At 37.7% G+C, this 13,863-nt stretch overlaps 1 protein-coding gene across 1 annotated transcript; it reads right to left on the bottom strand.

Annotated features, from left to right (window-relative positions):
- Window positions 1–84: 84 nt before the first annotated feature.
- slc66a3 (solute carrier family 66 member 3) lies at window positions 85–13,596 on the bottom strand. The gene is made up of 7 exons (XM_022192976.2): window positions 13,354–13,596; window positions 8,916–8,998; window positions 6,821–6,890; window positions 6,654–6,711; window positions 6,170–6,290; window positions 1,532–1,573; window positions 85–522 (listed from the first exon to the last, which is right to left on the bottom strand). The coding sequence occupies exons 1-7, from the start codon at window positions 13,497–13,499 to the stop codon at window positions 422–424; spliced, it is 621 nt and encodes a 206-aa protein (XP_022048668.1). The 5' UTR covers window positions 13,500–13,596; the 3' UTR covers window positions 85–421.
- Window positions 13,597–13,863: the final 267 nt, after the last annotated feature.

The raw sequence follows: 13,863 nt of genomic DNA, 5'->3' as shown, positions 1-13,863 counted from the left end.
GATTATTTCTCTCTTACGCTGTGATTCTGTTGAGGCGAACAACTGGAGTGTTTTTCACACGACACTGAACTGACCACACTGGAGGAAGCTGATATGTTTGGTTTATTAAAATAGTTCAGAAAAAACTTTGCAGATATAAAACTATTCAAAATACAGTATTTCTTATCCTGAGAAGGAAGTCCTGTCTAATAATACTACAGTTTTATTTAACATACAGTATGGCAGAGTCTTTGTTCTCACCACAGGTCGATGCACATTTTTGCACACTGGAATGTTCTATAACAAAGGTGTGGGTTTAGAATGAGGTAAAAAAAAACATAAAAAGCAACAGTATTAGAACAGAACCGTTGCTACGCATCAGTCCTGGGTCCAGAGTGATTCAGTAAACGTTTCTCTTGTCCAGAGCGGTGAGGTTCCAGCCTTAGTCGTCTTTCTTGGAGCTGCTGCTGTGTCTCTGGTAGTAGAGCACCGTGAGCAGCACCCACAGGTTCAGCAGGGTCATCGCGATGAAGCGCACCAGAACTGAGACAAAAACCACAGATTATCACTACATAGAAACGATGAAGGGGAATGTGACTGTAAATCATTCAAGTCTAGCAGAACTGTACCTATAAACACGGATTGTGGATGGAGCTGGAAGCTAAAGTGTGCTGGATGTCTGAGTCTTAAAAGGAGCTATAAGTTTCATCTGACATCCCTCCACTGCAGAAAATCTGCTCCTTCAGCTCAACAGAAACAACAGTTTGATCTCTGATGTTATCTCCGCCAAGGAGAACGCAGCAGAGGTTATGTGACGATCGCCATTAGTCGGTCTGTCTGCAACATTACTCAAAAACAGACTAACGGATTTGGATGAAATTTTCAGGGAAGGGAACTCACACTTTTATCCATGTGCTAACATAACTGCACAAGGGTTTTCTAATCATCAATGAGCCTTTCAACACCATTAGCTAACACAATGTAGCATTAGAACACAGGAGTGATGGTTGCTGGTAATGTTCCTCTGTACCCCCATGGAGATATTCCATTAAAAATCAGCTGTTTCCAGCTACAATAGTCATTTACCACATAAACAATGTCTAGACTGGATTTCTGATTCATTTCATGTTTTTTTCATTGAAAAAAAGGTTTTCTTGCTACATCTTGCCTCTTTAACCTGGCCAGAATAAAAAACATTTTCTCTTTCACTTTGACGCAACTTTCTGAGAAATGAGGACTAACAGTCCTGACTCAGCGCTGTTTTCCTCTGGCATGGAAACACTGCTCCTTTGACTCAAGGATGGATTAAAAAAGTCCCAAAGCTAAGAAGTAGGGACAGTTGTAGTCACTTTGTGTTTGACTCCTATGATTGAAAACACACCAGACATCCCCACAGAAAAGCACAACAAACACCCAAAAAACTTTATGCAACACTGTGATAGTAGTTATTTAGTAAACAAATCTTTTCCTTCTGAAATGTGTAAAGACTATTAAATATGCCAATCTGGGACCCCACACATCCCACAGTGGTTTGTAATGCAGACCGGCTTACCCTGCGTGTCTCCAGTCGTCACTGTGGTGGTGTAAATCCGAGCTGAAACAAAGAGGAAGCCGCGTTAATGACATCCTCATTATCCAGCAGAGCATCTGATATTTAATTAATGAAGTGTTGAATTGGTAATTTATTAAATTAGCAGCCAAGAAAATGGTATCATACATATTCAGGAAGCGAAACATTCCAGCGACAGTACTTCAGGGAGCAGAATTTATGTGAGCTGATTAACTGGTTAAGGAATTCTAAACACCAGTATGAGGCGGATAGAGCGGAATGATTGGGAGTTTTTGAACCTTTGGATGTGTGACTGCTCTCGTTAGCATCATTTTAAAGCTCTAGAAAGCCACAATATGCTGCTGCCAACAAACAGCAGGCGGCGCTGTCAGTCAGCAGGTGAACTTAGTGGCGGATTTAAGGAGGCACATCATTTCCATTGATTCTGCAGAAACTACCGGCCAACTAAAAGCAGATCATTCTGTATGTCTGTGTTGTTTTTTTCTGACTCAGAGTGGTCAGAGGCCGGTGCTACGAAGCAAGTAGAGCTGCCACTAATGACTAGTACGTAGATGAAATTATTAATTTAAACAATTTCCCTCCCAAATAAAATGACTGTTTCAACAGACTGCAAATCACTGTAGAATGCAGCAAAATGTAGAGGAAGCTTTACAAATTAAAATGTAAAACTGAAGAGGTAATCAGGAAACAATAATTACAAAAATTGATTAAAAAAACAGGGTTTATAATGAAGACAATAGTGTAGCTCCAAAAGAAATCCAATGCTCTGTTAAACCTCTCAGTGTGAAAAAGGATAGATCAGCTAAAGGAACGGATTTTCTCAAGTTTTATGTAAACATGCCTGAATTCACAGGACACACTGGAAAAAATGCTCCCCTCAAAAAAGAAAAAACTTATTTCAAGGAACTTTTACCTTGAAATAAGTGAAAAAATCTGCCAATAGAACAAGTGAAAAATGATTTGGTAAGATTTCTTGAAATAAGATATGATATTTAGAATATTGAGATCTTAAAATTAGCTAGAAAACTTATTTTAAGCTTTATTTTATCAGGATTGTCAAGCTCAGGTGTCTTAAAATAAGCCAGATATGCTAAAAATAGCAGTTTTTCACTCAAAAATAGATTTTTTTTCATTTACACTCTTAATTTGAGATGATTTAACCCTCCTGGTGTCTTCATTTATGGACACCAAAAAACACTGTTTCATTGTCTGAAAAAAATCCCCAAAAATCAGCAAAAAAATTTCCCAAATTTCTGAAAATTTGCAAAACCTTCAGGAAAAAAATTCCAATAATTCCTTAAAAAAAAATTCCTTTAGAAATTTTATTTTAAAAAATACCCCAAATTTGGCAAGAAAATTCTAGTAAATATTTTCAAAAAATGATTAAAAATTTAAAAAAAAATCCTAAAAATATCTGAAGTGATTCCATATATATCGGTGAAACTTCTAATATTTTCTGTAGGAACATTTTTTTTTAATATTTCTTTTTTTCCACCAAAATTTTTCGAAAAATTCCCCAAAAATGTTGAAAATGTGGAATTTTTTACTGTGAATATATATATTTTTTCACATTTTCAAACTTTAAATTTGCAAAACCTTCAGCAGGAAAATTCAAAAAAATCCCTTAAAAGTTTATTTTAAAAAATTTGGCAAGAAAATTCTACTAAATATTTTTTAAAAAATGAGTAGAAATCTTCCCAAAAAATCCTAAAAATAACTTAAATGATTCCATATTTATATATCAGTAAAACTTCTAATATTTTATTTGTTAAGTGAATTTATCTTAAATCAAGTAGGATGGGACATTTTGACTAAAAATAAGACAAATATACTTGGTAAGATTTGGAGTTTTTGCAGTGCAGTTTTCCGTCTTTTATTTACATGTACGTTGAGCTCTCAGATGTAAAGGTTTGAGCTGTGCAGAAGAAGTCTAAATAAGCCACGTTTCAGAGAGAAAATCAAACAGACCTAAAGAGCCTCTGTGACAAATACATTATACACTGCCCGGCCAAAATAAAGCAGCACACTTTAAGATTTTGTTGGATTTAGCCTTTAGCTCTGAGAACGACACACTAGGCAAAACCTATATGAAGAATTCAAAAAACAGAGGCTATTCAGCTGCTGCAGCCCAAGCAGGAAGAGAAGCTCAGCCAAGATAACTGGCTCATCAACACCACTGTCCCATAATTAAAGAACAGGCGGATCTGCTTAGATTTACAGTCAACCTTCCATTAAATGCAGCCTGTCCAGGTTCAGACGCACACTGTCTGCTGCTACTCTGGTGCTGTTAAACAGTCCAAGGAGCGAGTAAAGAACAAATCTAAAAACATCATTCAGCCTCACTGCAACTCCTGAAAGGTCAACAAGTAAAAGGCTTCAGGGCTTTTTCAGCCCCCGTTACAAAAAAGCATAGAGAAGAAAACTGACTTGAGATTTGTCGTGATTCATACACAAAGAAAACAAAGCAAAGACTGCTGATGTTCCCTCCATGGACCATCTGATAGATGCTGGTCAGGGTGAGAAAAGGTCTGGACTCTAAACACTCAGAAGAGACGCTCTCCTTCTTATAGAAATAGTGATGCCATTTACCAAGAGAACTGACTGGTCAGAGGCAGTACTTCTGTATATGTTTTATTGTATAGAGAGAGCAGGTTCTGTGTGCAGCGTATGCTACGATAGCAAACCCCAAGCTAAACTGGAGTTACCTTAACTAACTTTAAATCCGGATTCATAGTGAATCCTTTAGGTTTGGAGGACACTGGCATAACGTTCACTACCATTCAGACGTTTAGGGTCACTTAGAAATGTCCTTATTTTTGAATTAAAAGCAGTTTTAATGAAGCTAACATTAAATGAATGATAAATCCAGTGTAGACACTGTTAATGTGGTAAATGACTATTGTATCTGGAAATGTCTGATTTTTAATGGAATATCTCCATAGGGGTACAGAGGAACATTTCCAGCAACCATCACTCCTGTGTTCTAATGCTACATTGTGCTAGCTAATGGTGTTGAAAGGCTCACTGATGATTAGAAAACCTTTATGTAGTTATGTTAGCACATGGATAAAAGAGGGAGTTTTCATGTAAAACATGAAATTGCCTGGTTGACCCCAAACGTTTGAACAGTGGTGTCGGTTAACCCTTCATACAGCCAGTGACCATATTTAGTAACTTCTGCACACATTAAATGTGCCGTTGCTCCAGCCTCTCAGTGAGGTTGAGAAGCATGTGGTTTCCATCCACCAATCAGCAAAGATCACTCTACTTTACAGTATACGACGTAGTGACATCTGACCAATCAGCAGAGGCCTGGACCTCATCAAATTTTCGCTTTTCTCCAAAGTTGGAAAAGAAAAAGACGGACTTGTGGATTGGTCCTTTTCCATATGTGCGGCCGAAACGTCAAAACTAACCACAGTTAGTTGACCAAACTCACAGATTTTACAGTTGAGTCGTTGTGCTAAGTGATGATATTTACATTTCTTGGATTTTTTTTTTTACATGGGCAAGGAACCATATATATGGTAACTTTACTGACCTTGAATTTCAAAATGAAAATTCTCAATTAAATGTCACCAAAGGAAAAGCCTTGTTATGTCCTCCAGTAACACTCTCGGGTTGAAATATTGAATTTCAAATATTATAATGGGTGAACTTTAAAGGGTTAAGACAGGGGTGTCAGGTTCCACATTCAGCCCAATATGATCTCAAATGGGCCGGACCAGTAAAATCACAGCATAATAACCTATAAATAACCACAACTCCTAATTTTTCCTTTGTTTTAAGTGCAAAAAAGTTCATTCTCAAAATGTTCACATTTTCAAAATGAACTATTTTCTTGCCAAACATCATGAACAACCTGAAATATCTTAAGAAAAAACAGTTCAATTCCAACAACATTCAGCCTCAGTTTATCATTTCCACATTACAACTTCCAGATCACAGAGTGTCTACAAAGGAACACAACATTTAGTCACAGCTATCTGAAAATGAATGATATAGTGTTTTACTTTATGTTCAAAACGACAAAAGTCAGACAAAAAATAACACAAAATAAGACAAAATATTACAAAAACGAGACACAGACACATAAAAATGGACAAGCGACACAAAAAAAGACTCAAAACGACAAAAATAAGACAAAAGCAATGAATTAAGTGAAACACAAAATGACAAAAAGAACAAAAGCAAGACTGAGAGGAAACGCAAAACAACAAAAACATGAGACAAATGACAAGTCAGACAAAAAATAAGACAAAAAAACCCCAAACAAAATCAGACAAAATATTACAAAAATTAGGGCACAAAACAACAAAAGAACAGCGAGCAATCTAGTATTTTACTTTATGATCAAAACAACTTGTCATGTACTGGAAATTGTTTTAAATTTATAGTTTTACAAATCTACAATCTGCAGTTAATGTCTTCGCTGTAATTTTTACACTTTACAAAGTCGCCTCGGGGGTCAGATTGGGCCTCTTTTGGCCCGCGGGCTGCATGTTTAACACCTCTGGGTTAAGGGTTGAAAAATAAAAAACAGCCACAGGAAAACAAATTTGAAACAAAACAAAACAGGTAAAGCAGTAAATCATAGAGGAGCATTTTGTTTCCACTCACCCGTACATGTGTAGGTAGCCAGAGCCCAGGAGAGCGCGCTAACCTGCCCGGCGTCCTTGGACCTCCACAGACACTGCAGCTGAGCTAGCTTACTGGATGCACTAATGAACGTGCACAGGCTCTGGGAGGAGAGTGGAGGTCACACTTCATATTATACAGTGACAAGCTGGGCTCCACAGTCGAGCTGAATTTCAAAAAGTACAAAGTTTCAAACGCTTCTCATGTCTCAAACTTTGGAGAGAAAGGCAGTCGCAGGATCACCACCTCTTTATATGCAAAAGGCCTTAAGACATATTCATCTCATTAAGCAACGAGGCCGTTCCAGAAGGTCTGGGTGTCTTTCTGAGAAACACCAGGTGAAATGAGGTCTGGATAAGTTTCTTCTCAGATCTCCACCTCATTACTCCTGACTGATGACATGCCATCTCTTTGCTTACTCTGTCATACGCTGTGACTTATGATTGATGTTAAACTGATTTATTACCATAGCCAGGTCTATGATCCACTTCTCCACAGTGAGGAGCCTCCAGCCGCCCACAAACCTGAACACACTGAGTTAAGGCGGCACACAAAAGACTACTGGGTCGGTGACTTTCCTCGGCATCAAATGAACATCTTCAGGTCTACTGGTGTAAGGAAATGAAAGGATACACCAAGGCGTAGAGGAGGCTGTGCCGCAGGCTGCCGTTGTAATGAAGAATCAGCAGCAGAAGGATGACATCTGATGACACAGGCCAGGTTAGAACATGCACCACTTAGGGCTTCATTTCAAGGACCACTGATGTCGGTGCTTCAGTAGTCACTAAGCATTCAGACGTTTTGCACATTTTATCGTGTTCTGTGTGGAATTTTAAAGCCAAAAGTTTGATATTTTTTCCCACAAATCCACTATCATAACTCAGAGTGATAAATCGAAATCAAGCCATTTTTTTTTCAAATGTATTGAAAATCTGACACTGAAATCTAATTAACAAAAATTTCAGACAATGAATTGAATACTCTACAATTTAGAAGTCATTTTGGCAGCTACCACAGCTTCAAGACTTTCTCAGCTCCATTCAATCACTTCAGTTTGTGATAAAATGTGCAAAAACTGACTCCACCAAGGAACACGGTCGAGTTATGTGATGATCGGTGTTGGTTTGTCTGTTTGGTCGCAACAAAAATGGACTGACAGATTTTAGAGGAAATATTCAGGTGTTGAAGACATTTCACTCTTAGTCCTTCGACGTTTGCTGCAGTGGGGTGTTTATTGGTATTCCGGTATATGGTGGGCTTAACAACACAGAGCATGAGCATTTGCAGAGTCCACATTTTATAGGGATGCTCAGACAGTAGGTAGGAGACCGTATGTATACAGAAGTGTGAATAGTGGTTTGTTTGTGTGTGGTTGTTAATCAGTAAGATAGATCAGATCAGAGAGCACAGTCCTCCACCAAAGCTGCTCAGTCGCTGTATCATTTCTGATGGATGAAATCTTTTCTAAAAAATTACACTGAGCTGAGCACAGGCATGTGTACGTTATGTATGGATACCGAATCACATGACCTAAATATGTAGCGGGCGGCAGGAATTGATGGGACTCAGAAACACCTCCATAATTTAATCAGTTGTTCCTTGGATCATTTCGGATGGATAAGTCCTGATAAGTCCTCAGCAGTGGATTTGTAGTAGGATCATAATCATGTGATCATCAGCAGGCAGCTGATGTAGTGTTCACTTGTTGTCATGGTTACAGAGAGACCATGGAGCTATCTCACAATGATCCAGAAATCATCAACTAGCTACACATTTGTCTAAAATTATTCAAAATTTGTCCAGAACTTGCTCAAAAAAATCCTCTTTTCCTGTTCACAATCTGTCCAAAATGAGTTAAACATCTAGGATGTCTTAGAAGGGTTCAAAGAATTCCTACAAACAATAAAAACACGTCCAAAATGACTCAAAAATGACCTCATAAAAGAAGTGTTCTCTAAATTGTGAAAAAAATTTGTCAAAGATTACCCAAAATATGTACAAAATGACTAGAAATTACACAGATTTGTTCAGAACTTGCTCAAAAAATCTTCCTCAGCTGTTCAAAATCTGTCCACAGTCAGCTAGTTGTCTAGGATGGCTGAGAAGGGTTAAAAAAATACTAAAAACGGGTCCAAAATGACTTTAAAATGTGTTCAAACTAGCAAAAATTTCTTTTAATAAGTAGGAATATTTCACAGTTACAGTTTTATAAACATTCTTGGTCCTCAGTGGTGGATTTGTAGCAGGATCACAAGTCTTGTGATCATCAGCAGGCAGCTGACGTAGCGTCCACTTGTTGTCATGGTTACAGTGAAGCCATGTTGTTATCTGGCACTAATAATAAAATCTTTAACAAATCTGTGAATCCAGACTATAAGCTGCATCACTGCCAGAATCTAATCACTTGGTCCTTGTGTCATTTCTGACCTTCCCTGAAAATTTCATCCAAATCCATTTGTTGTCTGTTTTCGAGTAATGTTGCTGACAAACAGACAAACGTATGCTGATCGTCACATTCCTCCATTCCTCGGTGGAACAAAAATCATCTCAACCAACTACTGCAGTAATATTGTGATTTTATGTGTAATAATATTTTAATGCCTCTGTTTGAAGAATAAATTCAGGAGTCGAGTTTCAGAAAGATGCTCAGTGCAGAAAACCTGAAAAGAAACACCAAAACTGCGTTCAAAATGAAAACCATTTGATGTGACGGCATACAGTGACTGACCTTGGGCAATGAGGATGGGGTATTCCAGGTACGTAGGAGGCGGGTAGTCGTAGTACATCTGGTACGTTACAAAAACGATGAACCTGTGAGGGACATGGTGTCAGGTTAGAGAATCAGACTGAAAATGAAGCACTGTACAGGAACAAGCAGGGCGAAATCTGAGTCACTGGCATGAAAACGGATCTCTCAAAGCCCCGTAGTTGGAACAGATTCATTTAGCATGTCAGCGAGCTTACAGGCGACCGGCGACAAGTTTCACGGCCAAGCAGAGGCAGGATGTTCCGTTCATTCATGCTCTTAAATGAATATGTTCAGCAAACAGGATGAATCAGCAGTCTACAGAGAGAGATTTTCTGTTCAAAGACTCCCTCCTGTGACAATATTTCCTCTTTTTTCCCCCTTGGTTACATGTCTACACACAGTTTTGTAAATGTTAAGCGACACATTCCAGGCAGTTAACACCAAAGCTGAGCATTTCCACAGACTCACACTTCAGGGTTTCCTCCTGTTCACCTGCAGTGAGGAGCTTTCTCTTTCACTCTTCAGCAGTTTACAGTTAGAATATGATTTACTCCAATATTACAATTTGCCACTGTGTAGCGTGGAGTATTTTCACAGTGTTTCAGCAGTTATATGTGAGCTGGTGTGCTCGAGTTGCAGTGAGTGGTGGAGGAGTAAATACACACGGCAACAGTGTAGAGTCACATTATGACAATTTGAAGGCAGGAAGGCAGTCAATCTATAATTAAGGGACTTTTGAAGTCCATGCGATACATCTTGCATACATTTTTATTAAAAGTAAAAATAACATGTTTTCTATGTTCATTTTGATCATGTCTTTACAAATTCCATAAATGTTTATTACAAAAACAATCACTTACTTAAAAATGACTGGATATCACTAGAATTTGTCATTTCATGTCTCGGTTTTGTCATTTTGTGTCTCGGTTTTTAATAAAAAATGACCAGATATCACTAAAATGCCAAATAACCGTCCCAATTTAATAATGACCACCTTCTAATTAGCTAAACAATAATAAAATGAGTTCATTCAAAAATATTTTTGATTGTGTTCTTTTTATTAAGCTGAGATAATCATGACAGATATTTCTTTTTTGGCAATATATCACATTTAGGGAAAAATAACTAATTGTATCTGTATCCAAGAAATCACTTTCCACTAAGTTCCCCATTACAAAAACACCTCTCCAGGAAGTGTGTTAATTCCAGATCACATGACCTGCTCCACATGATGTCATTTCCTCCTGATGAAAAGACTGGCCAGACTCCAAGGCTTTCTGACTTATTTAATATACAGTAGTCAACAGGTTTACTACAACATCTTTAGAAATAACTTTGAATTTCAATTTTATTCAATTGTGTATATAATATTAAGAAGAATCTTTCTGTAAAAATACCATGTGGTGTTTGGTTATAGGCGGCCATGTTGATTTTAGGCCTGAAAACAGCAAAAATGTCAACTATGATACAAAAAGTCCCACAATTATATCTTGATCCAATACATTTTTGAAAACCTTCTTGTATCAGTGATGACGCACCGTTCCCAGTTTTATTCTTGCAGCTTAGTTGGCGTGCTTCTTAGTTCTTTGCCTCCACAAACAAGTCATCAGGTCACTTTGGTTGGATATGCGAATCCAATTATTGATTTAAAAAAATAATAATTAAATTTCCAAATTCAAACTCAAAGAACACCGCCAGCCTGCGGTCATAAACAATGAATCTCTTGTGCGCCACACCTGACCTGATCAGTGGCTCCTTAAATGTGCCCTCCACACCCCCGCCCCTCTGGTCGCCTTTAGAATGGCTCCACCAATAAGCAATCAGAACGTTTCCATTTGGCCCCAGTCCTATATGGCCGCCATATTGGATTTTACAGAATGGCTACCGTAGAAGAGGTCTTCATCAATATCTCAGCTTCTAAATAACCTAGAAACATAGGTTTGACAGCTAAACCACCATTTTCAGCACTAAGGAATCCAATGGTATCAAAATAAATGAACTAGATTGACTGCTTCCTTGACTAAAGTTTTCCTCTTTGATATTCTCCACATCTAGTGAAATCACATAGTGAACATGACTATCAACATGTGTTTGGACTGTGGGAGGAAGCCAGAGAACCTGGAGAAAACCCACACATGCACAGGAAGAACATGCAAACTCCATGCAGAAATATCCCAGGAAGGCCGGGATTTAAACTGAGGATCTTCTAGCTGTGAGGCAACGGTGCTAACCACCAAACCACCCAACCCTTACTCTAGCATCAGTTTGAAATAAACATAGAAAATCATTTAACAGCATTTCAACAAATTTTTGAGATTGAATTTTGTGTTATTCTAAATTTTGACATCAGTTTTTTAATTTTTCTTGTAAATAGTGATGGGTTTCAGGTACTGGATATCAATCTCCTTGATTATTCATGATCTCTATCTGCCCTGAAAAAAAAGCAACATTTCTATCGACCCTAAAACAGATGTAATAGCAGATTAACCTATCTGCACTGAAACAGGTTTCATGTTTGGACTGTTATTTGGAACCAGGAACGACAGCAGTGAAAATAGCTCATTGAGGGGAGACGTTTTTCTGCATTGTAGCCATGCTGCGTAGCTAATGCTGATAAAGCTGCTTTATCACCACACAAACATCTTACCAGTGCAGTTTTAAGGCCTGAATATTTCACTGGTGCATGCACAGTGACAGCAGGCTATCGCTCACCATCACAGAGGAGGCGTTTGTGTCGGACAGTGCAGCTACTGCCAGGCACCGAGGAGGGATACAGCCTCACACAGAACGATTTGATCCACCAGTGAATCCTCAGATAGAAGCTTAGAACAGACAGCGACAGCATTTCATGCTCAGTACGGAAGAACTGGTTCAACCTGCGGCACAGATTCATCAGACAGCTCTCCGTTTCACACGGCAGAAGCCAAACTGTCCTCAATAATTTCCCCCAAATCCTCCGATATGCAAACAAAGCACAGTCGTTCAGAGTTAAGCCTTAATGGCCGGATTACTTTTTCATTATCGGGCAGCTTTTGAGGCGTGTGCACCAGTCATGGAGCCTCGTGGAGACAATCTCCTCCTGATCTATTTAACTGTTAGTCTAGAAATCTAGAAGTGCAGTCACCACTATTTATACAGCACATTTAAACAGCAAGCACATTCCAGTAGAGAAATATGATGGTGATAAAAATAAACCTAACTAGTTTAAATACAATTCTACAATTTCATTTAGCAGACGCTTTTATCTAAAGCAAATGCACATATTTAGTTTAACAAAGTACACGAGTAAAGTTCTGCTGGACCACCCATCCAATAATAATCCCATAGAATACAGCTTTACTTTACTACAAACAGCAATATTCAGGCCTTACGTTCATTTTAAATTTAGTGATAACATGACAAAAATACACATGAAAACCCAATAAACCAACTGATTCCCAACATTTGTTTTTAATTTGTGTGTATTATTTTATGCTTTTTAAAAAAAATGTATTTAAGGCTACATTTATTTTGTTAATGTTTAGGACGACAGTTCAACAGTAATGTATGTAATGCTTTATAACATTATATGAATACAAAAGATGGGTGGTGGTTTAGATGTATGCCGAATTTATCATTATATAGTAGGGTTTCTTTAGCAGTTTGATATTACATGTAAAGATAAGTGAAGCCTTATCTAAAACAATAAATAACAATAAATTTCACGATTTTTAAATTGAGTTCCTCTCCACATGAGGATCCACACTACACCTGTGTTACTCAGTAATACACTGTGTACCTTATCAGGCTGGAAACAGTATTTCCCAATAGGTTAGACAAATTTACTTAAGTAAAACATATGAATGAAGTTCTACTAGACCACCCACTCAACAATAATTCCATAAAATACAACTTTACAGGACTACAAACAGCAACATTGAGACTAAGGCCTTATGTTCATTTTAAATTTGGGGATTAACCTGACAAAAATATACATGAAAATCCAACAAACCCACTGATTCCCTACATTTGTTTTTAATTTGTGTGTGGTATATTATGTTTTTTATTGTATTTAAGGCTACATTTATTTTGTTTATGTTTAGGAGAATAATTCAACAGGAATGTATGCTTTCTAGAATTATAATATTACAAAGATGGGTGGTGGCTCAGATGTAAGCCGAATTTATTATTACATATTAGGGTTCCTGTAGCAGTTTGAAACTATATTCAAAAATTTGTGCAGCCTTATCTATAACAGTAAAAACAATAAATTTGACGATTTTAAAATGGAGTTCTTCTGCACATGAGAATCCACACTACACCTGTGTTACTTAACAATACACCGTGTACCTTACCATTCTGGAAACAGTATCTCCCAATAAGTTAGACATATTTACTTCAACAGAACACACCAGTGAAGTCCTACTAGACCTCCTACCCGAGCAGCTCCAGCAGCAGACTGTTGAGGCTGACTCCAGTCGCAGATTTGGCTCTCATGAGGACGAAGATCTGCGGGAACTTGAGCACCATGCACACAAACAGAGTGCTGAAATTACAGACGTGCAGCAAAGTGTCGGACTCCATTGTTTGAGGCTGTAGAGAACGAGATGTGGAACTTTTTTCTAAGGTTTTCTTTACAAAAACTGGCTGCCAGATGCTGCAACGCTGTCACATCTGTCAAGTTTCTGGGGTTTAGGAAATATGTACGTTTTAATATTTCAAAATAAAGGAAAAAATTAGTGTATACTCCTTCCAAAATGCTTGAGCCATGATTGAAAAATGCAAAAGTACATAAGTTGGAAATATAAGTATATTTTGAGTTTATAAATTCCTTTTTTACCGAAATCTATTAACAAATAGCAACAGATGTATTTTATTTTGAAGGTAAACATATCTTTTTCCCTTTATTATTCTCTTAACTTGACAGTTTCCTGTCACCCGGCATATT

This window comes from Acanthochromis polyacanthus, chromosome 1 (assembly GCF_021347895.1).
Source record: "Acanthochromis polyacanthus isolate Apoly-LR-REF ecotype Palm Island chromosome 1, KAUST_Apoly_ChrSc, whole genome shotgun sequence".
Taxonomy (NCBI): Eukaryota; Metazoa; Chordata; class Actinopteri; family Pomacentridae; genus Acanthochromis; species Acanthochromis polyacanthus.
The sequence above is the reverse complement of the archived record's forward strand: the minus strand, read 5'-3'. Positions and strand labels throughout refer to the sequence as shown.